The 24,801-nt window shown below is 61.3% G+C and overlaps 1 protein-coding gene across 1 annotated transcript; it reads right to left on the bottom strand.

Moving 5' to 3' along the window:
* Positions 1–70: 70 nt before the first annotated feature.
* On the bottom strand, positions 71–24,578 carry RBM10 (RNA binding motif protein 10). The gene is made up of 25 exons (XM_040054309.2): positions 24,522–24,578; positions 23,954–23,981; positions 23,512–23,668; positions 23,241–23,423; positions 22,464–22,533; positions 20,741–20,814; positions 19,720–19,806; positions 18,660–18,720; positions 17,365–17,523; positions 15,645–15,805; positions 14,681–14,778; positions 14,189–14,288; positions 11,918–12,119; positions 11,639–11,658; positions 10,898–11,050; positions 10,344–10,440; positions 9,443–9,534; positions 6,876–7,043; positions 5,340–5,486; positions 5,065–5,130; positions 4,260–4,454; positions 2,876–2,944; positions 2,269–2,372; positions 613–700; positions 71–124 (listed from the first exon to the last, which is right to left on the bottom strand). The coding sequence occupies exons 2-25, from the start codon at positions 23,968–23,970 to the stop codon at positions 71–73; spliced, it is 2,622 nt and encodes an 873-aa protein (XP_039910243.1). The 5' UTR covers positions 23,971–23,981; positions 24,522–24,578.
* Between the last annotated feature and the right edge of the window lie 223 nt (positions 24,579–24,801).

Here is a 24,801-nt window from a genome sequence, read left to right as displayed (position 1 = left end):
TGGGGGTGGGGGGTGTGGGGTGGGGGAGGGGTCCCGGCTGGGTGGGCGTGGCCTCGGGGTGGGCGTGGCCTCAGGGTCCCTCGCTGAACCGTGTCACCCCCCCGGGGCGGGGCCGGGCGGGGCCCTGGGGGGACAATGACGTCACTGGGTGTCCCGCCCCCCCCCATCCCAGCCCCTCCCCGTGTCCCCAATGTCCCCCCCCAGTGTCCCCACCCCTGGGTGTCCCCTTGGTGTCCCCAGCCACGTCCCTGCTGTCCCCCCACCCCTGGGTGTCCCCTGGGTGTCCCCAATGTCCCCTGGGTGTCCCCTGGGTGGCCGCAACCGTGTCGCCAGCGTCCCCCACCCTCTGCTGTTGCACGTCCCCAGCTGTGTCCCCCCCAACCCTTGGGTGTCCCCTGATATCCCCTGGGTGTCCCCAGCCGTGTCCCTGCTGTCCCCCACCCCTGGGTGTCCCCTGAGTGTCCCTAATGACCCCTGGGTGTCCTCAGTGTCCCCCGCCCCCTGCCGTCCCCATGTCCCCAGCTGTCCCCCCAACCCTCGGGTGTGTCCCCTGGGTGCCCCCAGCCGTGTCCCCAGTGTCCCCCCACCCCTGGGTGATGTCCCCGCTGTCACCTCGGGGCGCCGCCGGCCCAGCCCGCTGCCCTCCTTCCAGCCCATGGCCTGCAGCATGCGGCACCCCAGCGCCGGCGCCTCGGCGTCCCTGCGGCCACCCAAGGGACACAGCCGGGGTCACGCGGGGTCACACACAGGGGTCACACACAGGGTCACACAGGGGTCACACACGGGGGTCACACACAGGGTCACACGGGGGTCACACAGGGGTCACACGGGGTCACACAGGGGTCACACACAGGGGTCACACACGGGGGTCACACAGGGTCACACACAGGGTCACACACAGGGTCACACACAGGGGTCACACACAGGGTCACACACAGGGTCACACTCAGGGTCACACACAGGGTCACACACAGGGTCACACACAGGGTCACACTCAGGGGTCACACACAGGGGTCAGGCAGGGTCACACACAGGGGTCACACACAGGGGTCACACACAGGGGTCACACACAGGGTCACACACAGGGGTCACACACAGGGGTCACACACAGGGTCACACACAGGGGTCACACACAGGGGTCACACACAGGGTCACACACAGGGATCACACACAGGGGTCACACACAGGGGTCACACACAGGGGTCACACACAGGGGTCAGGCAGGGTCACACACAGGGGTCACACACAGGGGTCACACACAGGGTCACACACAGGGTCACACACAGGGGTCACACACAGGGGTCACACACAGGGTCACACACAGGGATCACACACAGGGGTCACACACAGGGGTCACACTCAGGGGTCACACACAGGGGTCAGGCAGGGTCACACACAGGGGTCACACACAGGGGTCACACACAGGGGTCACACACAGGGGTCACACACAGGGTCACACACAGGGGTCACACACAGGGGTCACACAGGGGTCACACACAGGGGGTCACACAGGGGTCACACACAGGGTCACACACAGGGGTCACACACAGGGGTCACACACAGGGGTCACACACAGGGTCACACAGGGGTCACACAGGGGTCACACAGGGTCACACACAGGGGTCACACACGGGGGTCACACACAGGGTCACACGGGGGTCACACAGGGGTCACACGGGGTCACACAGGGGTCACACACAGGGGTCACACGGGGGTCACACACAGGGTCACACACGGGGGTCACACGGGGGTCACACACGGGGGTCACACACATCATCCCACACAGTGTCACCCACGGTGTCACCCACAGTATCACACGGGTGCCACACACGGTGTCACCCACAGTATCACACGGGTGTCACACACGGTGTCACCCACAGTATCACACGGGTGCCACACACGGTGTCACCCACAGTATCACACGGGTGTCACACACGGTGTCACCCACAGTATCACACGGGTGCCACACACGGTGTCACCCACAGTATCACACGGGTGTCACACACGGTGTCACCCAGGGCTTGTCACACACAGAGGGGACGGTCACACACGGAGCGCCACACAGGGGTGTCACCCATGGAGCGGGGTGTCACCCAGGGGTGTCACACAGCAGGGGTCACCCACAGGTGTCACCCGTAGGTGACAACTCCACAGAGGATCCCCACACCTGGGTTTGATTTTTGGGGTCCCATCCCCGTTTTTGGGGTCCCATCCCCGTTTTTTTGGGGTGCCCCCCCATCCCAGCCCCCCCGTTTTTGGGGTGCTCACCCGGGGGTCGCGGGGGGTCCCCCGAATTTGCGCCGTTTGGGTTCGGGGGGCTCGGGCCCCCCCTGCTTCTCGCGGCGCTCGGCGGCGCGGTCCCGGTACTTCATCTGGGGGAGGGGCACCCAGGGGTGACCCCCGGCACGGGGACACCCAGGGACCCCCCAGGGACCCCCCAGCACCCAAAGGTGACCCCCACCCACCTCAGTGACCCCCAGAACCCCCTTCCCCACCCCCAGCACCCAGGGGTGACGCCCAGCCCTCGCCCACCCCATGGGTGCACTGGGAACCCCCCTCCCCATCAATGTGCCCCCACCCCTGGGTGTCCCCAGCATCCCCTGGGTGTCCCCAGGGTGTCCCCAGTGTCTCCTCACCCCTGGGTGTATCCTGGGTGTCCCCGTTGTCCCCTCACCTCACTGATCCCTCACTCCTGGGTGTCCCCAGCGTCCCCTGTCTCTACAGCGTTCCCACATCCCTGGGTGTCCCCTCACCCCTGGGTGTCCCCCGGGTGTCCCCAGTGTCCCCTGGGTGTCCCCTGGGTGTCCCCAGTGTCCCCTGGGTGTCCCCTGGGTGTCCCCTGGGTGTCCCCACTGTCCCCTGGGTGTCCCCTCACCTCGCTGTCCCCTCTCTCAGCTCCCTCGGGGGGGCCCAGGTGGCTCCGGCGCTGCAGCTCCAGGTTTTGCTGGGGGTGAGGAGGGGACATTGGGGACATTGGGGACATTGGGGACATTGGGGACATTGGGGACATTGGGGACATTGGGGACATTGGGGACATTGGGGACATTGGGGACATTGGGGACATTGGGGACATTGGGGACATTGGGGGACATGGGGACATTGGGGACATTGGGGACATTGGGGACATTGGGGACATTGGGACATTGGGGACATTGGGGACATGGGGACAATGGGGACATTGGGGACATTGGGGACATTGGGGACACTGGGGGACATTGGGGACATTGGGGACATTGGGGACATTGGGGACATTGGGGACATTGGGGACATTGGGGACATCTGGGGACATTGGGGACATTGGGGGACATTGGGGACATTGGGGACATTGGGGACATTGGGGACATTGGGGACATTGGGGACATTGGGGACATTGGGGACATTGGGGACATTGGGGACATCGGGGACATTGGGGACATTGGGGACAGTGGGGACATTGGGGACATTGGGGACATTGGGGACATTGGGGACATTGGGGACATTGGGGGACATTGGGGACATTGGGGACATTGGGGACATTGGGGACATGGGGACATTGGGACATTGGGGACATTGGGACATTGGGGACATTGGGGACATTGGGGACATTGGGGACATTGGGGACATTGGGGACATTGGGGACATTGGGGACATTGGGGACATTGGGGACAATGGGGACATTGGGGGACATTGGGGACATTGGGGACATTGGGGACATTGGGGACAATGGGGACATTGGGGGACATTGGGGACATTGGGGACATCAGGGTGACCCCCCCGGTTTAGGGGACCCCAAGGTCACAGCGGGACCCCAACACCCCCAGAGAGGTGCTCCATATTCGGGGGATTTTGGGGCCGTTTCTCCAATTTTGGGGGATTTTTTGGGGATTTTTTGGGAGAATTTTGGGGGGATTTTGGGGGCATTTCCGGGACAACTTTGGGGGATTTCAGGGGACATTTTCGGGGTGATTTTGGGGAATTTCTGTGCAGGGTAAGGAGTGGTTTTGAGATGGATTTGGGGGCGCTTTGGGGATGGATTTGGGCTATTTTCAGGACGGTTTTGGGGGGTGATTTCGGGATGTTTTTGGGGTATTTCCGGGGCAGTTTCAGGATGATTTCAGGACAGTTCCGGGATGTTTTCAGGGGTGTTTTGGGAACATTTTGAGGATGTTTTTCGGGCATTTTCAGGACGGTTTTGGGGGTGTTTTGAGGACGTTTTCTTGATGGTTTCGGGGGTGTTTTTGGGACATTTTCAGGGTGATTTCGGGCGCGTTTGGGGGTACCTTGTGCAGCCCCGAGAGCTGCTGGTGGCGCAGCAGAGCCTCCCTGCTGGGGAACTGCCTCCGGCACAGCAGGCACGCCAGCTTGGCCCAGTCCGTCAGCGGCTCCTCGGGGACCCCCGGGGCCCCCCCGCGCTCCCCCTCCTCCTCACTCTCGCTCTCCCCGCTGTAGGCGGCCACCAACCCCCGGGGGGGGCTCTGGGGGGGGAGAAAAGGGGGTCAGGGGGGGTTTGGAGGGGAAATTTGGGGGTTGGAAGGGGGGAAAAAAGGGGTCAGGAGGGGTTTGGGGGGCAAATTTGGGGGTCAGGAGGGGTTTGGGGGGGAAATTTGGGGGTCAGGGGGGGTTTGGGGGGGGAAATTTGGGGGTTGGAGGGGGTTTGATGGGGGGAAAAAAGGGGTCAGGAGGGGTTTGGGGGGGACAAAAGGGGGTCGGGGGGGTTTGGGGGGGGTTATTTGGGGGTTGGAGGGGTTTGGGGGTTTACTTGGGGGTTGGAGGGGGTTTGGGGGGGAAATTTGGGGGTCGGGGGGGTTTGGGGGTTTACTTGGGGGTTGGAGGGGGTTTGGGGGGGAAATTTGGGGCTTGGAGGGGGTTTGATGGGGGAAAATCTGGGGTTGGTTGGGTTTGAGGGGGAAACTTTGGGGTCAGGGAGGTTTTGGGGGGGGAAATTGGGGGTCAGGGGGCCTTTGGGGGGGTTTTAGGGATTATTTGAGGAGATCTGGGTGTTTGGGGCGCTCAGGTTGGATTTGGGGCATCTCAGGGTGTTTTGGGGCGGGGGTCTCAGGTGCAATTTTGGGGAGGGGGTCTCACCAGCCTCTCGTCGCCCCCCAGCCGGGGCAGCTCCAGGGGGAGGTGCTGCCGCTCAGCCAAAGCGCCCTGGGGGGGTCACAGGGGGTCAGGGGGGGTCCCAAAAATCCCCGCACAAAACCCAAAATCCCCCCAAAACTCACCTTTTTCTCCAGGATGGCGTAGCCAGCGTCGGCCACAGCCACCCAAATCCCCCCAAACCCCCTCAAATCCCCCCCAAACCCCCTCAAACCCCACCCAGACCCCCTCAAATCCCCCCCAAATCCCCCCCAAGTCACCTTTTTCTCCAGGATGGCGTAGCCGGCGTCGGCCGCCGCCGCCTCTCTCCGCTCGTCCTCCCGCGGCGCCGGCGGCGGCCCCGCGCTGCGCCCGCTCTCGCGCTGCTTGTTCAGGCTGCGCGCCCAGCGCTCCATGTCCTTGGCGATCTGGGGGGGCACCCGGGGACCCCCCCCGAGTGAGCAGGGACCACCCAGAGTGAGCAGGGACACCCCCAAAACCACCCCAGAGTGAGCAGGGACACCCCCAAAACCACCCCAGAGTGAGCAGGGACACCCCCAAAACCACCCAAAGCGAGCAGGGACCCCCTCAGAGTGACCGGAGATCCCCCCAAAAACCACCCAGAGTGACCAGAGACACCCCCAAAACCACCCCAGAGTGAGCAGGGACCTCCCTGAGTGACCAGAGATCCTCTAGAGTGACCAGAGATCCCTCCAAAACCTCTCAGAGTGAGCAGAGACACCCCCAGAGTGAGCAAGGACCCCCCAGAGTGAGCAGAGACACCCCCAAAACCACCCAGAGTGACCAGAGACACCCCCTGAGTGAGCAGGGACCCCCCAGAGTGAGCAGAGATCCTCTAGAGTGACCGGAGATCCCCCCAAAACCACCCAGAGTGAGCAGGGACCTCCCTGAGTGACCAGAGATCCTCTAGAGTGACCAGAGATCCCCTCAAAACCACCCAGAGTGACCAGAGACACCCCCAGAGTGAGCAGGGACCCCCCAGAGTGAGCAGAGACACCCCCAAAACCACCCCAGAGTGAGCAGGGACACCCCCAAAACCACCCAAAGCGAGCAGGGACCCCCTCAGAGTGACCAGAGATCCCCTCAAAACCACCCAGAGTGACCAGAGACCACCCCTGAGTGACCAGGGACACCCGAGAGTGACCACAGACCCCCCCAGAGTGAGCAGAGACCCCCCCCCAAATCACCCAGAGTGAGCAGGGACCTCCCTGAGTGACCAGAGATCCCCACAGTGACCAGAGATCCCCCCAAAACCACCCAGAGTGACCAGAGACACCCCCAGAGTGAGCAGGGACCCCCCAGAGTGACCAGAGACACCCCCAGAGTGACCAGGGACACCCGAGAGTGACCACAGACCCCCCCAGAGTGACCAGAGATTCCCCAGACCCCCCCCAGGAGCACCCTCATTTTTAGGATCCCCCCCATTTATAGGATTCCCCCCATTTTTGGGGTCCCTATTTTTAGGATTCTCCTCCCATATCCAGGATTCCCATTTTTAGGATTCCTCCTCATTTTCAGGGTCCCCATTTTTAGGGTTCCCCTCAGTTTTAGGGTTCCCCTCCCATTTTTAGGATCCCTATTTTTAGGATTCTCTCCCTATTTTTCGAATCTTCATTTTTAGAAACCCCACTCTCATTTTCAGGATTCCCCCCCCCCGCCCCCATTTTTAAGATTCCCATTTTTAGGGTTCCCCCCATTTTTAGGGTCCCCATTTCTAGGATTCTCCCTTCCATTTTTGGGGTTCCCCCCCGTTTTTGGGGTTCCCCCCCGTTTTTGGGGTCCCCCCCCCCCGTTACCTGCTGGGCCGTTTTGGTTTTGTGCTTCTCCTTTTTGTCCTTGGGCTCTTTGGGGGTGCCGGGGGTGCCGGGGGGGCCCGGGGGGGGCTCGGCGGGGGGCGCGGCCACGTAGGTGCGTCTGTCCCCGTCCCAGTACAGGTACTGCCCCGCCCCCGCGTCGTAATAGTACTGCAGGGGGGTTTGGGGGGGTCAGCACCCCGAAATCCTCCCCAAAACCCACCAAATCCAGACAGAAATCCCCAAAATCCACACAGAAAACTCCAAAATCCAGACAGAAAAGCCCAAAATCCACAGAGAAAACTCCAAAATCCAGACAGAAATCCCCAAAATCCAACTGGGAACAGTACAGGTACTGCCCCGCGTCATAGTAGTACTGCAGGGGGGTTTGGGGGGGTCAGCACCCCGAAATCCTCCCAAAAAACCACCAAATCCAGACAGAAATCCCCAAAATCCACACAGAAAACCCCAAAATCCAACTGGGAATGTTACAGGTACTGCCCTGCATCATAGTAGTACTGCAGGGGGGTTTGGGGGGGGTCAGCACCCCGAAATCCTCCAAAAAAATCCCCAAATCCAGACAGGAAACCCCAAAATCCACACAGAAAACTCCAAAATCCACACAGAAATCCCCAAAATCCAACTGGGAACGGTACAGGTACTGCCCCGCCCCCGCGTCGTAGTAGTACTGCAGGGGGGTTTGGGGGGGTCAGCACCCCGAAATCCTCCCAAAAAATCCCCAAATCCACACAGAAATCCCCAAAATCCACACAGAAATCCCCAAAATCCAACTGGGAACGTTACAGGTACTGCCCCGCGTCATAGTAGTACTGCAGGGGGGTTTGGGGGGGTCAGCACCCCGAAATCCTCCCCAAAACCCACCAAATCCAGACAGAAATCCCCAAAATCCACACAGAAAACTCCAAAATCCAGACAGAAAACTCCAAAATCCACACAGAAAACCCCCAAATCCACACAGAAATCCCCAAAATCCTCCCAACCCCCCCCCAAATCCACACAGAAATCCCCAAAATCCTCCCAAAACCCCCCCAAATCCACACAGAAATCCCCAAAATCCAGACAGAAATCCCCAAAATCCTCCCAAAACCCCCCCAAATCCACACAGAAAACCCCCAAATCCACACAGAAATCCCCAAAATCCTCCCCAAACCCCCCCAATCCACACAGAAATCCCCAAAATCCAGACAGAAAACACCAAAATCCACACAGAAATCCCCAAAATCCACATAGAAATCCCCAAAATCCTCCCCAAACCCCCCCCAATCCACACAGAAATCCCCAAAATCCACATAGAAATCCCCAAAATCCAGACAGAAAACCCCAAAATCCAGACAAAAACCCCCAAAATCCTCCCAAAACCCTCCCAAAAAATCCCCAAATCCACACAGAAAACCCCAAAATCCAGACAGAAAACCCCAAAATCCAGACAAAAAACCCCCAAAATCCTCCCAAAAAATCCCCAAATCCACACAGAAAACCCCAAAATCCACACAAAAAACCCCAAAATCCAGCTGGAAACAGTACAGTTGCTGCCCTGACTCTGCATTGTAGTAGTACTGCAGGGGAGTTTGGGGGGGTCAGCACCCCAAAATCCTCCCCAAAACCCACAAAATCTTCCCAAAAAATACTCAAATCCACACAGAAAACCTTAAAATCCAGACAGAAAACCCCAAAATCCTCCCAAAAAAATCCCCAAATCCTCCCAAAAAACACCAAAACCCACACAGGGAACACCAAAAATCTTCCCCAAAAAACCCCCAAATCCTCCCAAAAAATCCCCAGATCCTACAAAAAAACCCCCAAATCCTACAAAAAACCACAAAAATCCACACAGAAAACCCCAAAATCCTCCCAAAACACACCAAAATCTTCCCAAAAACCCCCCAAAATCCTCCCAGAACCCACCAAAATCCTCCCAAAAACCACCAAAAACCTCCCATAAAAACCCAAAATGCTCCAAAAAACCCCCCAAATTCTCCATTTGTACCCCAAAATCCCCCTTTTGTACCCCAAAATCCTCTATTTGTATCCCAAAATCCTCCAAGCAACCCCCAAATTCCTCCATTTGTACCTCAAAAATCCCCCAAAATCCAAATGGGAACCCCCAAAATCCCGTCTCTGCGTCCTAAAATTCCTTCTTCGTACCCCCAAATCCGACTGAAATCCACCAAAATCTCTCTGGGAACCCCAAAATCCCCTCAAAAAACCCCAAAATTCCCCAGAAACCCCCCAATTTCCCCCAAACCTCCCTTAAATTAACATTTTCGAGCCTAAAATCCGCCTTTTTTCACCCAAAACTTTGCTTTTTTTCACCCCAAATCTCACTCCGAGATTTTTGGGGGACCCCAAACCTCCCCACACCCCAAAACCCCAAACCCGCCCCAAATCCACGCCTTTAAAAAAGCGTTTCCACGCCAAAAATTTCCATTTTTTTTCACCCAAAACGACGCATTTTTCGCCCCCAATTCGGCTTTTTTTCGCCCCAAATTTCACCCCGGGGGTTTTGGGGGACCCCGAATTCCCTCCCCCCGCACCCCAAAACCCCAAACCTGGGAGTGGGGGTCGTAGTAGAGCCCGGTCAGGGGGTCGTAGTAGTACCCCGAGGTCTCGTCGTACTGGTACGTGGAGACGTCGGGCACGGCTGGGGGAGCGCGGGGGGGGATTTTTTTGGGGTCTCCCCCAAAATTTTTGGGGGTCCCCCCGAAATTTTTGGGGTCCCAGAATCCCCGGGAGCTCCGGGATGTCCCAAAAACGCCCCGAGAAGAGTTGGGATTTGGGTTTGGGAAGGGGAAAAACGTCCCGGGAAATGATGAAATTCCCCCAAAATTGCCCCAAATTTCCGCCAGGAACCCCCAAATTTCTCGCCCAAGATCCCCCCAAATCCTTCCCAGCGCCCCCCAAATCCCCCACAGGATCCCTTGAATCCTCCCCAGACCCCCCCAAAATCCCCCCAGGACCCCCCCAAATCCACCCCCAGACCCCTCAAATTCCTCCAGAACTTCCCAAATCCCCCCCAAATCCCTCCCAGGGCCCCCCAAAATCCTCCAAATCCCCGCAGGAGCCCCCCAAAAACCACCTCAGGGCCCCCCAAACCACCCTCAAACCCGCCAAAACCCTCCCAGGACCCCCCCAAATCCACCCCCAGACCCCTCAAATTCCTCCAGAACTTCCCAAATCCCCCCCAAATCCCTCCCAGGGCCCCCCCAAAATCCTCCAAATCCCTGCAGGAGCCCCCCAAAAACCACCTCAGGGCCCCCCAAACCACCCTCAAACCCACCAAAACCCTCCCAGGACCCCCCAAACTACCCCCCAACCCTCCCCAGGACTCCCCAAAATTCCCCTCAGGACCACCCCCCCCCCCCAAAAAGCCACCAGACCCCCTGAATTACCCCAAGACCCCCCCAAACTCCCCCCAGGACCCCCCAAAATCCCCCCCGGACCCCCACTCACGGTACTGCCCGTAGCTTTCGCTGCTGGGGGGGGCGGCCGGGGGGGGCCCGGCGGGGGCAGAATTTGGGGTCTCGGCTTTGAGGGGCCCCGAGTAGGTCTGGGGAGGGGGGAGCACCCCAAAATTATCCCCCCAAACACCCCAAAATTATCCCCAAGCCCCCCCCAAATCCCCCCTTTTTTCGGGGTCCTTTCTCCCCCCCCCCCCGGTCCTTCCCTCTCCTTTTCGGGGTCACCCCCTCCCCAAATCGCCCCCCCAAAATCCCCCCTGAATCTCCCCCCCCCGCCCCCTTTTTTGGGGGGGTTCCCCCCCCCTCTTCCCTCCCATTTCCACGCCCCTCCCCCTTTCCCCAATTTTGGGGTCCCTCCAATCGCCCACTCCCATTTTTTGGGGACCCCCCTCAATTTTTGGGGTAATCCCCTGAGTTTTAGGACGCCCCCCCCCCCCCAAATTTTGGCTCCTTTTCGTTCCCCTCCGCCCCCCCCCCCCCCCCCCATATTTTTGGGGTCCCCCCCCTCACTTTCAGGACCCCTGCCCGCCGTTTTTGGGGTCCCACCTGGCCGGGGGGTCCCGGGGGTGTCGCCGCGGGGGTCTCGGCGGTGGGGGAGGGGTAGGGGGTGGCCCCGGGGGGGGCGCGGGGGGGGGAAGGGCGCCCCCCCTCCTGCCCCTCCCCCTCCCCCCGCGGGGTCCTGGGCCGGCTCCTCCGGGCCTGCAGGGGGCGCCAAACGCTCAGGGGGGTGACGTCATGGAGGGAGGAGAGGAGAGGGGTCACAGCTTGGGGGGGGGCCTGGGGACACCTGGGGACACCTGAGGGGGATCTGGGGACACCTGAGGGGGATCTGGGGACACCTGGGGAGGGGAAAGGTCACACCTGGGGACACCTGGGGACACCTGAGGGGGACCTGGGGACACCTGGGGACACCTGAGGGAGACCTGGGGACACCTGAGGGAGACCTGGGGAGGGGAAGGGTCACACCTGGGGACACCTGAGGGGGACCTGGGGACACCTGGGGACACCTGAGGGGGATCTGGGGACACCTGGGGACACCTGAGGGGGACCTGGGGACACCTGGGGACAACCGGGAGGTGCTTGGGGGCAACTGTGAACACCTGGGAGTAGAAGGGTCACACCTGGGGACACCTGGGGAGGGCAGAGGTCACACCTGAGGGTGGGAGGTCACACCTGGGGACACCTGGGGAGGGCAGAGGTCACACCTGGGGTCACCAGAGGGGATATAGAGTCACACCTGGGGACACCTGGGGGTAGGAGGTCACACCTGGGGATAGGAGGTCACACCTGGGGGTAGGAGGTCACACCTGGGGAGGGCAGAGATCACACCTGGGGACACCTGGGGGTAGGAGGTCACACCTGGGGGTAGGAGGTCACACCTGGGGAGGGCAGAGGTCACACCTGGGGACACCTGGGGAGGGCAGAGGTCACACCTGGGGTCACCAGAGGGGATATAGAGTCACACCTGGGGACACCTGGGGGTAGGAGGTCACACCTGGGGGTAGGAGGTCACACCTGGGGACACCTGCGGGCAGCGCCCACACTCACTTTGGTGCCAGCACTCACCGGGGGCAGGGCCGTCGGCCTTGGCAGGGGCGGGGCCGGGCAGGGCGGGGCCGGGGGGCGGGGCCGAGGCGCCTTTCAGGTAGGCGGGGCTGTAGAGGGCGGGGCCGGGCCCAGGGAAGGGCTCCTCGGATTGGTAGAAACCGCTGAAATCCGCGCTGGGCTCCTCCCCCCCGGTCCAGGGCGTGTCACCGCCGGGGGCAGCCTGGGGGTGGGACACGTCAGGACACGGGTGTCACTCACCTGGACACGGGTGTCGCTCACCTGGACACGGGTGTCACTCACCTGGACAGGCGTGTCTCACCCGTGACAGCGCCCAGCTTTACAGGTGTGTGTCCCTCACCCACAGGTGTGTGTCCCTCACCTACGTGTGTCTCTCAGCTGTGACAGTGCCCAGCTGTACAGGTGTGTCCCTCACCCGTACAGGTGTGTCCCTCACCCATACACGTGTGTCATTCACCCGTACAGGTGTGTGTCATTCAGCCGTACACGTGTGTCCTTCACCCATACAGGTGTGTCCCTCACCCGTACAGGTGTCCCTCACCTGTGACAGTGCCCAGCTGTACAGGTGTGTGTCCCTCACCCATACAGGTGTGTCCCTCACCCATACACGTGTGTCCCTCACCCATACAGGTGTGTCCCTCACCCATACACGTGTGTCCCTCACCCGTACACGTGTCCCTCACCTGTACAGGTGTGTGTCCCTCACCCATACACGTGTGTCCCTCACCCGTACACGTGTGTCCCTCACCCGTACACGTGTGTCCCTCACCCATACAGGTGTGTCCCTCACCCGTACATGTGTGTCCCTCACCCATACAGGTGTGTCCCTCACCCATACAGGTGTGTCCCTCACCCATACAGGTGTGTCCCTCACCTGTGACAGTGCCCAGCTGTACAGGTGTGTGTCCCTCACCCATACACGTGTGTCCCTCACCCATACACGTGTGTCTCTCACCTGTACAGGTGTCCCTCACCCGTACAGGTGTGTTCCTCACCCATACAGGTGTGTCCCTCACCCATACACGTGTGTCCCTCACCCGTACACGTGTCCCTCACCTGTACAGGTGTGTGTCCCTCACCCATACACGTGTGTCTCTCACCCGTACACGTGTCTCTCACCTGTACAGGTGTGTGTCCCTCACCCATACAGGTGTGTCCCTCACCCATACAGGTGTGTCCCTCACCCATACACGTGTGTCCCTCACCCATACACGTGCGTCCCTCACCCATACACGTGCGTCCCTCACCCATACACGTGTGTCCCTCACCCATACACGTGTGTCCCTCACCCGTACACGTGTGTCCCTCACCCATACACGTGTGTCCCTCACCCGTACATGTGTCCCTCACCCATACGCGTGTGTCCCTCACCCATACAGGTGTGTCCCTCACCCATACACGTGTGTCCCTCACCCATACACGTGTGTCCCTCACCCGTACACGTGTGTCCCTCACCCATACGCGTGTGTCCCTCACCCATACACGTGTGTCCCTCACCCATACACGTGTGTCCCTCACCCGTACATGTGTCCCTCACCCGTACACGTGTGTCCCTCACCCATACACATGTGTCCCTCACCCATACACGTGTGTCCCTCACCCGTACATGTGTCCCTCACCCATACACGTGTGTCCCTCACCCATACACGTGTGTCCCTCACCCATACACGTGTCCCTCACCCGTACATGTGTCCCTCACCCGTACACGTGTGTCCCTCACCCATACACATGTGTCCCTCACCCATACACGTGTGTCCCTCACCCGTACATGTGTCCCTCACCCATACGCGTGTGTCCCTCACCCATACAGGTGTGTCCCTCACCCATACACGTGTGTCCCTCACCTGTACAGGTGTCTCTCACCTGTACAGGTGTCCCTCACCCGTACAGGTGTGTTCCTCACCCATACACGTGTGTCCCTCACCCATACACGTGTGTCCCTCACCCGTACATGTGTCCCTCACCCATACAGGTGTGTCCCTCACCCGTACATGTGTCCCTCACCCGTACAGGTGTGTCCCTCACCTGTACAGGTGTGTCCCTCACACATACAGGTGTGTCCCTCACCCATACAGGTGTGTCCCTCACCCATACACGTGTGTCCCTCACCCGTACGTGTGTCCCTCACCCATACACGTGTGTCCCTCACCCGTACACGTGTCCCTCACCCGTACACGTGTGTCCCTCACCCATACAGGTGTGTCCCTCACCCATACAGGTGTGTCCCTCACCCATACACGTGTGTCCCTCACCTGTACAGGTGTCCCTCACCTGTGACAATGCCCACTGGGCGGCAGCGATGGCCGTGGAGGCGACAGAGGCTGCACTGGCACGGGGGGGCCCCTCCCCAGGCCCCGCCCCCTGCACGTCCCTGGGGGCGGAGCATCGAGTCAGGGGCGGGGTCAAAGAGCAGCGAGGGCGGGGCTGATGGGGGGCGTGGCCAGCACGCGGTGGGGTCATTGTGGGCGGGGCTTAAGAGATTGGGCGGGGCTTGAGAAGTCCCAGGTATGGGGCTGTGGCGGGGCCTGTGCCAGGACAAAGGTGGGGGCAAAGGGCGTGGCCTGTGCCAGGTGTGTGAGTACACCAGGCTGGGGGCGGTGCCTGAGCCCGGGTGCGGTGCCCAGGGCGGTGCCCACGCCCAGGTGCGGTGCCCAGGTGCGGTGCCCAGGGCGGTGCCCACGCCCAGGTGCGGTGCCCAGGGCGGTGCCCACGCCCAGGTGCGGTGCCCAGGTGCGCTGCCCCGCCCGGCCCCGCCCCGCTCACCTCTTGGAGCCCTTGGCGAACTCCACGTTGATGCTCTTGCCGTCGATGTGCAGCGGGGGGTGCAGGGCCTGCAGCATCTGCAGCAGCTGCGCAGCCTCCTGCAGGGGGGCGCCGGCTCAGGGGGGCACCCCCACCTGCGCCCAGGTGCTTCCAGCCCCTCCCAGTGCCCGCCACAATGGTGAACCAACCCCCCTCGATCGCTCCGTGCTCCCTCCGGTCCCCCCCAGTCCCTCCCAGTGCTCACCAGTGCCACACCATGACCCTCCCAGTTCCTCCCAGTCCCTCCCAATCCCCTCCCAGTCTCTCCCAGTGCCCCCCAGTCCCTCCCATTCCTCTCCCAGTCCCTCCCAATCCCCTCCCAGTCTCTCCCAGTGCCCCCCATTCCTCTCCCAGTCCCTCCCAATCCCCTCCCAGTCTCTCCCAATCCCCTCCCAGTCCCTCCCAATCCCCTCCCAGTCCCTCCCAATCCCCTCCCAGTCCCTCCCAATCCCCTGCCAGTCTCTCCCAATCCCCTCCCAGTCTCTCCCAGCGCCCCCCAGTCCCTCCCAGTCCCTCCCAATCCCCTCCCAGTCTCTCCCAATCCCCTCCCAGTCTCTCCCAATTCCCTCCCAGTCCCTCCCAGTGCCCCCCAGTCCCTCCCATTCCTCTCCCAGTCTCTCCCAATCCCCTCCCAGTCTCTCCCAGTGCCCCCCATTCCTCTCCCAGTCCCTCCCAATCCGCTCCCAGTCTCTCCCAGTGCCCCCCATTCCTCTCCCAGTCCCTCCCAGTCCCTCCCAGTCTCTCCCAGTGCCCCCCATTCCTCTCCCAGTCCCTCCCAGTCTCTCCCAGTGCCCCCCATTCCTCTCCCAGTCCCTCCCAGTCTCTCCCAGTGCCCCCCATTCCTCTCCCAGTCCCTCCCAATCCCCTCCCAGTCTCTCCCAATCCCCTCCCAGTCCCTCCCAGTCCCCCCCAGCGCCGCCGGTACCACGATGGTGCTGAGCTGCACGAAGGCGAAGCCGCGGTTCAGCTGCGTCTGCCGGTCCTTGATCACGCGCACGTTGGCGGCCGAGAGCGCGGCGAAGGGAGCCAGCGCCGCCAGGATGGACTCCAGGCTGCTCTGAGGGTGCAGGTTCCGCAGGATGATGGCTGCGGGGACAGCGGGCACACCTGGGGGCACCTGGGCGCACCTGGGGGCACCTGGGATACACCTGGGCACACCTGGGGGCACCTGGGCACACCTGGGGGCACCTGGGGGTACCTGGGGGCACCTGGGATACACCTGGGATACACCTGGGGGCACCTGGGATACACCTGGGGGTACCTGGGCAGACTTGGGAACAGCTGTGAGGGCACTGGGAATGCGAAGTGGGACACTGGGCACACCTGGGGATACCTGGAGGGACACTGGGGATATCTGAGATACACCTGGGGATACCCGGGGGCACACCTGGGGGCACCTGGGCACACTTGGGAATATCTGGGAGAGCACCGGGAACACGAAGGGGGACACTGGGAATACCTGGGGATACCCTGGAGATACCTGGGCACGCCTGGGATACACCTGGGCACACCTGAGTCGCTCCATTCCCCCCTCAAATCCATGCCAGGACCCCCCCAAGCACCTCAGGAACCCCCCATGACCCCCCCCCCAACCCCCCAGGACCCCTAAATAATCACCCAAAAATCCTCCCCAAAACCCCCTCAAAAAATCCCTGGAAATCCCCTCAAAAAATACCCAAAAATCCCCCAGAAAATTCCCTCAAAAAATCCCCAAAATTCCCCTGAAAATCCCCTCCGAAAATCCCAAAAATCCCCCAGAAATCCCCTCAAAAAAATCCCAAAAATCCCCCAGAAATCCCCTCAAAAAATCCCCAAAATCCCCCAGAAATCCCCTCAAAAAATCCCAAAAGTCCCCCAGAAAATTCCCTCAAAAAATCCCCAAAATTCCCCAGAAATCCCCTCAAAAAATCCCAAAAATCCCCCAGAAATCCCCTCAAAAAATACCCAAAATCCCCCTGAAAATTCCCTCAAAAAATCCCAAAAATCCCCCGGAAATCGCCTCAAAAAATCCCCAAAATTCCCCTGAAAATCCCCTCCGAAAATCCCCAAAATCCACCGGAAATCGCCTCAAAAAATCCCCAAAATTTACCTGAAACCCCCGCAAAAAATCCCAAAAATCCCCCAGAAATCGCCTCAAAAAATCCCCAAAATCCCCCAGAAAATCCCCTCCAAAAATCCCAAAAATCCCCCAGAAATCCCCTCAAAAAATCCCCAAAATTCCTCTAAAAATCCCCTCTAAAAATCCCAAAAATCCCCCGGAAATCGCCTCAAAAAATCCCCAAAAATTCCCCTGAAAATTCCCTCAAAAAATCCCCAAAATTCACCTGAAATCCCCTCTAAAAATCCCAAAAATCCCCCAGAAATCCCCTCAAAAATCCCCAAAATCCCCCAGAAAATTCCCTCAAAAAATCCCAAAAATCCCCCGGAAATCGCCTCAAAAAATCCCAAAAATCCCCCTGAAATCCCCTCAAAAAATCCCAAAAATCCCCCAGAAATCCCCTCAAAAAATCCCAAAAGTCCCCCAGAAAATTCCCTCAAAAAATCCCAAAAATCCCCCAGAAATCCCCTCAAAAAATCCCCAAAATCCCCCAGAAATCCCCCCCAAATCCCCCCGAATCCCCGCGTTCCCCCGGGCGCGCACTCACTGTCGTTGGCGTTGTCAGCCCCGGGCTCGCTGCCCCCCTGGGACCCCCCGGGGGGACCCCCAAGGGTGGGGCCGTAGGGTTGGGGGAGGGGCAGGAGCCCCCCGCCCCCCCCCGGCACCAGCTCCGGCCGGGGACCCCCCGGACCCCTCTGCTCGGCCTCTGCACCCCGAAAACAAAACAAAAAAACCCCCTCAAACACTCCCAAAATTAGGGATTGAACCCAAAAAACCACCCCAGAATCTGGGACTGAACTAAAAAAACCCCAAAAAATCCCAAAATTAGGGATTGAACCCAAAAAACACCCCCAGAATCTGGGACGGAACTAAAAAAACCCCAAAAAATCCCAAAATTAGGGATTGAACCCAAAAAACACCCCCAGAATCCAGGCTGAACTAAAAAAAAACCCAAATAAACCCCAAAATTAGGGATTGAACCCAAAAAACACCCCCAGAATCCAGGACTGAACTAAAAAAAAACCCCAAATAAACCCCAAAATTAGGGATTGAACCCAAAAAACACACCCAGAATCCAGGACTGAACTAAAAAAAACCCCAAAAAAGCCCAAAATTAGGGATTAAACCCAAAAAACACCCCCAGAATCCAGGACTGAACTAAAAAAAACCAAATAAACCCCAAAATTAGGGATTGAACCCCTAAAAAACCACCCCAGAATCTGGGACTGAACTCAAAAAACCCCAAAAACCTCCAAAATTAGGGGTTGAACCCCCCAAAAAACACCCCAGAATCTGGGACTGAACTCAAAAAACCCCAAAAACCTCCAAAAACTTAGGGATTGAACCCCCCAAAACCACCACAGTCCCCCCCCAATCAGATTGAAACCCCCAAATTCCCCCCCCAAAAAACTCCAAACCCCACAAATTAGAGATTGAACCCCCAAAAAACAAAATCCCCCCCCCAAATCAGGGATTGAACTCCCAAAAAACAGGATTGAACCCTAAAAAAAACCCCCAAAAGAAACCCAAACAAACCCCAAATCAGGGATTGAACCCCAAAAATGCCAAAACCACCCCAAATCAGGGATTGGACCCCAAAACTGGGGTTTAACCTAACCCAAACAATAACTGAACCCCAAAACTGGTGGCTAACCCCTCCCCGAAAAACAATAATGACACCCCAAACCCGGGGGTTAACCCTAAAAAAACCCTCAAAATCAGCGGATGAACCCCAAAATCAGGGGGTCCCTGGGATGTCGGGGAGCACCCCAATAATTTTGGGGAGTTTTGGGGCAGTTTAGGGGCGTTTGGGATAAAACCCCGGGATTTGGGGTCACTCACCGGCTTTGGGGACGCCGCACTTGAAACACTTCTCGCGTCTCTTGAAGTTCTGCACCCCGCACTGGGAACCCCGAAACGTCACAGCCCGAAATGCGCCCCGAGCCCAAAACCGCCCCCCCAAAACGGCGGCACCCCAAAATTGTCACGCCCCAAACTGCGCCGGGTGTCCCAAAAACCACGGCACCCCAAAAGCACAGCAGCTCAAAACCATCGCACCCCCAAAACGGCCACACCCCAAAATTGTTTCACCCCCCAAACCATCGCACCCCGAACTACAGCAACCCCAAAACCGCCCTGAAACCCCCCCAAAAAACCATTGCACCCCAAAAATACAACACCCCAAAATCTCTCAAACCCCCCCGGACCCCCCCAAATCCCCCTCAGGATTCCCTTGCCGGTCCCTCCCAGTGCCCCCCAGTACCCCCAGTGTCTCCCAGTACCCCCCCAGTCCCTCCCAGTCCCCCTCAGTGCCCCCAGTGCCCTCCCAGTCCCCTCCCAGTGCCCCCCCAGTCCCCTCCCAGTGCCCCCAGTCCCTCCCAGTTCCCCCCCAGTCCCTCCCAGTGCCCCCAGTGCCCTCTCAGTACCACCCCAGTCTCTCCCAGTACCCCCCAGTCCCCTCCCAGCACCCCCCCAGTCCCTCCCAGTCCCCTCCCAGTGTCCCCAGTGCCCTCCCAGTGCCACTCCAGTCCCTCCCAGTCCCCTCCCAGTGCTCCCCAGTCCCCTTCCAGTGCCCCCAGTGCCCTCTCAGTGCCCTCCCAGTCCCTCCCAGTACCCCCCCAGTCCCCTCCCAGTGCCCCCAGTGCCCTCCCAGTCCCTCCCAGTACCCCCCCAGTCCCCTCCCAGTGTCCCCAGTGCCCTCCCAGTGCCACTCCAGTCCCTCCCAGTCCCCTCCCAGTCCCCTCCCAGTGTCCCCAGTGCCCTCCCAGTGCCACTCCAGTCCCTCCCAGTCCCCTCCCAGTCCCCTCCCAGTGCCCCCAGTCCCCTCCCAGTGCCCCCAGTGCCCTCCCAGTGCCACCCCAGTCCCTCCCAGTCCCCTCCCAGTGCCCCCCAGTGCCCCCACCTTGGCACAGAGCCAGTCCTCGTTGATTTTGGGTTTGGGGTCGCTGTAGTGCAGGGACACGCGGTGCCCCAGCAGGGTCAGCCCGGCCTGGGGGGCACAAGGGGGGCACAAGGGGGGCACAGGGGGGTCAGGGGGGGCACAGGGATGTGCCCTGCCCCAGCCTGGCCCGGGGGGGCACAGGGGGGCACCAGGACACAAACCTGGGGGGCACCAGGGCTGGAATTTGGGGGGCACCAGGATGTGAATCTGGGGGGCACCTGGGGATCCTCAGGACGTGAACCAGGGCAGAGCCAGGGCTGGAATTTGGGGGGCACCAGGAGCGGTCTTGAGGGGCACCAGGACAGAAATCAGGGTGGCACCAGGGCTGGAATTTGGGGGGCACCAAGGTTTGAGCTGGGGACACCAGGAGTGGTCTCGAGGGGCACCTGGGGGGCACCAGGGCTGGAATCTGGGGTACCAGGGGGGCACCAGGACATGAACTGGGGGCACCAGGGGGGCACCAGGACATGAACTGGGGGTACCAGGGGGGCACCAGGACATGAACTGGGGGTACCAGGGGGGCACCAGGACGTGACCTTGGGGCACCAGGGCTGGTCCCAGCTGGCACCAGCAGCCCATACTGGGAACACTGGGACGGGCACGAGGGCCCTGTGCCCGTCCCCCACTGCGGAGACACGCCAGGGTTTTACACAGCCACCAGCACAGACCAGTATAAACCAGTACGGACCAGCACAAACCAGTACAAACTGGCACAGACCAGTACAGACCAGTACAGACCAGTACAGACCAGTACAGACCGGTACCGACCGCCATCGACCGGTACAAACCAACTCAAACCAGCGCAAACCAGTAACGCCCAACGCAAACCGGTACAAACCGGATCGGCATAAACCAACACATCCCAGTACGACCCAGTACGGACCAGTAACGCCCCACAGACCCCACCCCCACCCACTGGCCCCTCCCCACCCATCCAGCCCCACCCCTGGGTCCCTCCCCCACCCCCGGGCCCCTCCCCCACCTGGTTGGCCTCCATCCACCTGGCCGCCTCCTGCACGTGATGGAATTCCACGAAGGCGAAGCCGCGGCTCTGACCTGGAACGGGCCGGGGGTGTCGGGGAAAGGGGAGGGGGCACCCATGGGTGCTGCCGGGAACCCGCAGCCCTCCCCCCCCTCCCCCGGGGTGGGGATGGGCACCCGTGAGTGGCCCTGGAACCCTTCGGGGACCGCCCCCACCCCTCCCCAATCCCCCAGGTGAAGCCCTGCAGGTGTTCCTGGTGCCCCTCCGGAGTCTCGGTGCGCCCTGGGGAGGGGTCTGGCACCCCTGGGTGCTCCTGGGGAGGGGTCTGGCACCCCTGGGTGCCCCCCCAGTTCTGGCACAGCACCCCTGGGTGCTCCTCGAGGTGGGATCAGCACCCCTGGGTGCTCCTAGGGGGAGGACAAGCACCCCTGGGTGCTCCTAAGAAAGGGACGGGCACCCCTGGGTGCCCTTAGGGAGAGGACCAGCACCCCTGAGTGCTCCTGGGGAGAGCATGAGCACCCCTGGGTGCCCCCCAAGCCTGGCTCAGCACCCCTGGGTGCCCCTAGAGATGAGAACTGGCACCCCTGGGTGCCCCTAGGGAGGGGACAGGCAGTCCTGGTGTCCCTAAAGACAGGAGAGGCACCCCTGGGTGCCCCCAGGGAAAGGATGAGCACCCCTGGGTGCTCCTGAGGGAGAGACAGACACCCCTGGGTGTCCCTAGGGAGGGGACAGGCACCCCTGGGTGCCCCTGGGGAATGGTACCAGCACCCCTGGGTGCTCCTGAGAAGGGACCAGCACCCCTGGGTGCTCCTAAAGATGGGACCAGCACCCCTGGGTGCTCCTAGGGAAGGGACAGGCACCCCTGGGTGCCCTGCGGGATGGGACCAGCACCCCTGGGTGCTCCCTAAGGAAGAGACTGACACCCCTGGGTGCCCCTGGGGAAATGACGAGGCCCCCCAATTCCAGCACAGCACCCCTGGGTGCTCCTGGAGAGGGAACTGGCACCACTGGGTGCCCCTGGGGAACAGGACCAGCACCCCTGGGTGCCCCCCAAATCTGGCAGAAGCACCCTCCGGTGCCCTTAGGGAGGGAACTGACACCCCCGGGTGCCCCTAAAGGTGGGACCAGCACCCCTGGGTGCTCCTAGGGAAGGGATAGACACCCCTGGGTGTCCCTAAGGAAAGGACAGACACCCCTGGGTGCTCCTAGGGAGGGGAACTGACACCCCTGGGTGTCCCTGGCGAACAGGACAAGCACCCCTGGGTGCTCCTTGGATGGGACTGGCACCCCTGGGTGCCCCTGAGCATGGGACCAGCACCCCTGGGTGCTCCTGAGGAGAGGACAGACACCCCTGGGTGTCCCCTAAGTCTGACAAACGTACCCTCGGATACCCCCAGAGAAGGAACAGGCACCCCTGGGTGCTCCTAAATGTGGCACAGGCACCCCTGGGTGCCCCTAAAGGGAGGACCAGCACCCCTGGGTGTCCCTGGGGATGGGATCCAGCAGCCCCGGTGCCCCTCGAGTCCAGGGCAGCACCCCCAAGGAGGGCACAGCCACCCCTGGGTGCCCCCCAAAGATGGAACCAGCGCCCCTGGGTGTCCCCCGGCACGGGCAGGGCAGGGAGCCACCCCCCTCCAAGGGATCCAGGGGTCAGGGTGCCCCCCACCCTAAAAGGAGCCCGGGGGAGCACCCAGGGGGGCAGGAGGGCCCAGGTGAGGCTCACCTGAGGATTTGTTGCGCATCAGCCGCACCTCGCGGGGCTGCACCCCCTGCGCCTGCAGCTGCGCCCGGATCTGCGGGGACACGGGGACAGCGGGGACGTCACTGGGGACACGGGGACAGCACCCAGAGGGACACGGGGACAGCGGGGACGTCACTGGGGACACGGGGACAGCACCCAGAGGGACACGGGGACAGCGGGGACGTCACTGGGGACACGGGGACAGCACCCAGAGGGGACACGGGGACAGCGGGGACGTCACTGGGGACACGGGGACAGCACCCAAAGGGGCACGGGGACGGTGGGGCCGTCACTGGGGACACGGGGACACCACCCAGAGAGGACACGGGGACAGCACCCAAAGGGACACAGGGACAGCGGGGACGTCACCGGGGACACGGGGACACCACCCAGAGGGGACACGGGGACAGCACCCAAAGGGACACGGGGACAGCACCCAAAGGAGACACAGGGACGTCACTGGGGACACAGGAACAGGAGACACAGGAACAGCACCCAAAGGAGACACAGGGAGGTGTCCCAGGTGCCCTCAGGGTGTCACAGGGTGTGGCCTAAGGGACAGGGGTGGGGCTCCCTGGGCGTGGCCATGGGGGGGTCACCAGGGCCGAGGGGGCGTGGCCCTATTAAAAAGGGGGGGGGGGCAGCCAGATGGGGCGTAGCCATCCAAAGAGGAGGCGTGGCCGCACAGGGGGCGTGGCCATCCCTATTAGCACAGGGCTCCCCAGGTGGGGGCGTGGCCGCACGGGGGGCGTGGCTCACGTCGTTCTCGGTGGCCGCCTGCGGCAGCATGCGCAGCATGACGATGGTGCTGGCGCGCGGCTCCTCCTCGGCGCCCTCCCGGTAATCCTGGTCCCGGTAATCGCCGTCAGCGCCGAACGGCAGCGCCGGGGCGTCCCGGGACGGCTCCCGCTTCCGGGGGGGCTCCGTGTTCTCGTAGGACGCCTGGGAGGAGGCAGGGAGGGACGTGTGGGAGGGGTCCCAGCGCCCACCCGCCGAGGGGTGACCCCTCCCCAGAGCACCCAACACCCACCTGAGGGGGGGTCCCGGCGGCGGGGGGCCCCTCCGGGGGACCCCCGTAACCGCGATAGTCCATGTCGCGATAGTCGTGGTCGCGCTGGGAGCGGGAGCCGTCCTCGGAGGCGGGTGGGGCACCCCCATAACGCCCTGTGCGGTCCCCACGGCCACCCCTGGGGAGGGGCTGTGGGTCAGGTGTGGACCCCAAACCTCTGAGGGTCCCCCCCCAAAAGCTGGACCCCAAATGGCTCCTTCCACCCTCGGCGGTGCCCAAAGTCCCCTCTGCCCTCAGAGGTCCCCAAACACCCTCACCCCCCATGGAACCCCCAATGTCCCCTCCCTGCCTGGTGTCACCTCCCCAAAATAAGAACTTTCCTTTCATGGCGATTCTCAAGAGCTCCACAAATGTTCCCCCCGCCCCAGTCCCTAATTTTGGGAATCTCCAGGTTCTCCCCTACCTGCGCTCGTACTCCATGGTGCCAGCACCTGTGAGAGCAGCAACTGGTCAGACTGGGAGGAACTGGGGTGGTGACAGGGGCGGACTGGGTTTAATTAGAAGGAACCTGAACGAACTGGAAAGCACTGGGATGGACTAGGAAAAACAGCTTGAAGGTTCTATAGGAAACTAAAAAGTCTGAAAGGGTAACAAGGGAGAAACGAAGACGGAACCGGGATGAACTGGGGGCCACTGGGAGGAGGAGCAGACAGGACCTCCCTCATGCCCGCCCCCAATTAGCACGCCAGTCCACACCCCCTAATTAGCATGCAAGTCCACACCTCCTCATTAACATGCAACCTCCTTAATTAGCACGAAAATTGCACCCGCGGGTCCCGCTCTCACATTCCCTCCCTCACAAACTGCACCGGGAGTTCCGGCCAGCCCCGCCCCTCCCGGTCAGCCCCGCCCATGCCGGTCAGCCTCGCTCCATCCCGGGCAGTCCCTCCCCTGCCGGTCAGTCCCTCCCTTCTCCACAGACCCCTCCCCATCCCGGCCGGGCCCGTCCCGCCCCTCACGAACGTTCCGACCTTTCCCGGGCGCCGCCGCCGCCGCTCCCGACCACCAAAATGGCGCCGCCGCTCCCCCTCAGCACGGCCCGTGCCGCGCGCCAGCCCTCCCCGCGCCCCCATTGGTCAGTATTCCCGCCAATCCAAAAATCTCGCGTTTCTATTGGTCCATGCCGTAGAGGGCGCCGTGCAGCGTTACGGCTGGCTGTGATTGGCTGCGGCGCTGAAGGGAGAGGGGCCACCGTGAAGATGAGGGTGGGACAAAGCAAGCGCTGGGATGAGATTGGCTGCGCGGCGCGGG

This window comes from Hirundo rustica, chromosome 38, assembly GCF_015227805.2.
Source record: "Hirundo rustica isolate bHirRus1 chromosome 38, bHirRus1.pri.v3, whole genome shotgun sequence".
Lineage (NCBI taxonomy): Eukaryota > Metazoa > Chordata > Aves > Passeriformes > Hirundinidae > Hirundo > Hirundo rustica.
This window is presented reverse-complemented; position numbering and strand designations above follow the sequence as displayed.

Excerpts from the sequence above, each read along its gene's own strand:
- RBM10 (XM_040054309.2), bottom strand. Across the intron at positions 11,051-11,638 it reads GTGTGACCTCCTACCCCCAG|GCCCGGAGGAGCCGGCCCAG; the intron begins GTGTGACCTCCT and ends CGCCCCCTGCAG. Across the intron at positions 4,455-5,064 it reads TGGGGGGCGACGAGAGGCTG|AGCCCCCCCCGGGGGTTGGT; the intron begins GTGAGACCCCCT and ends CTCCCCCCCCAG.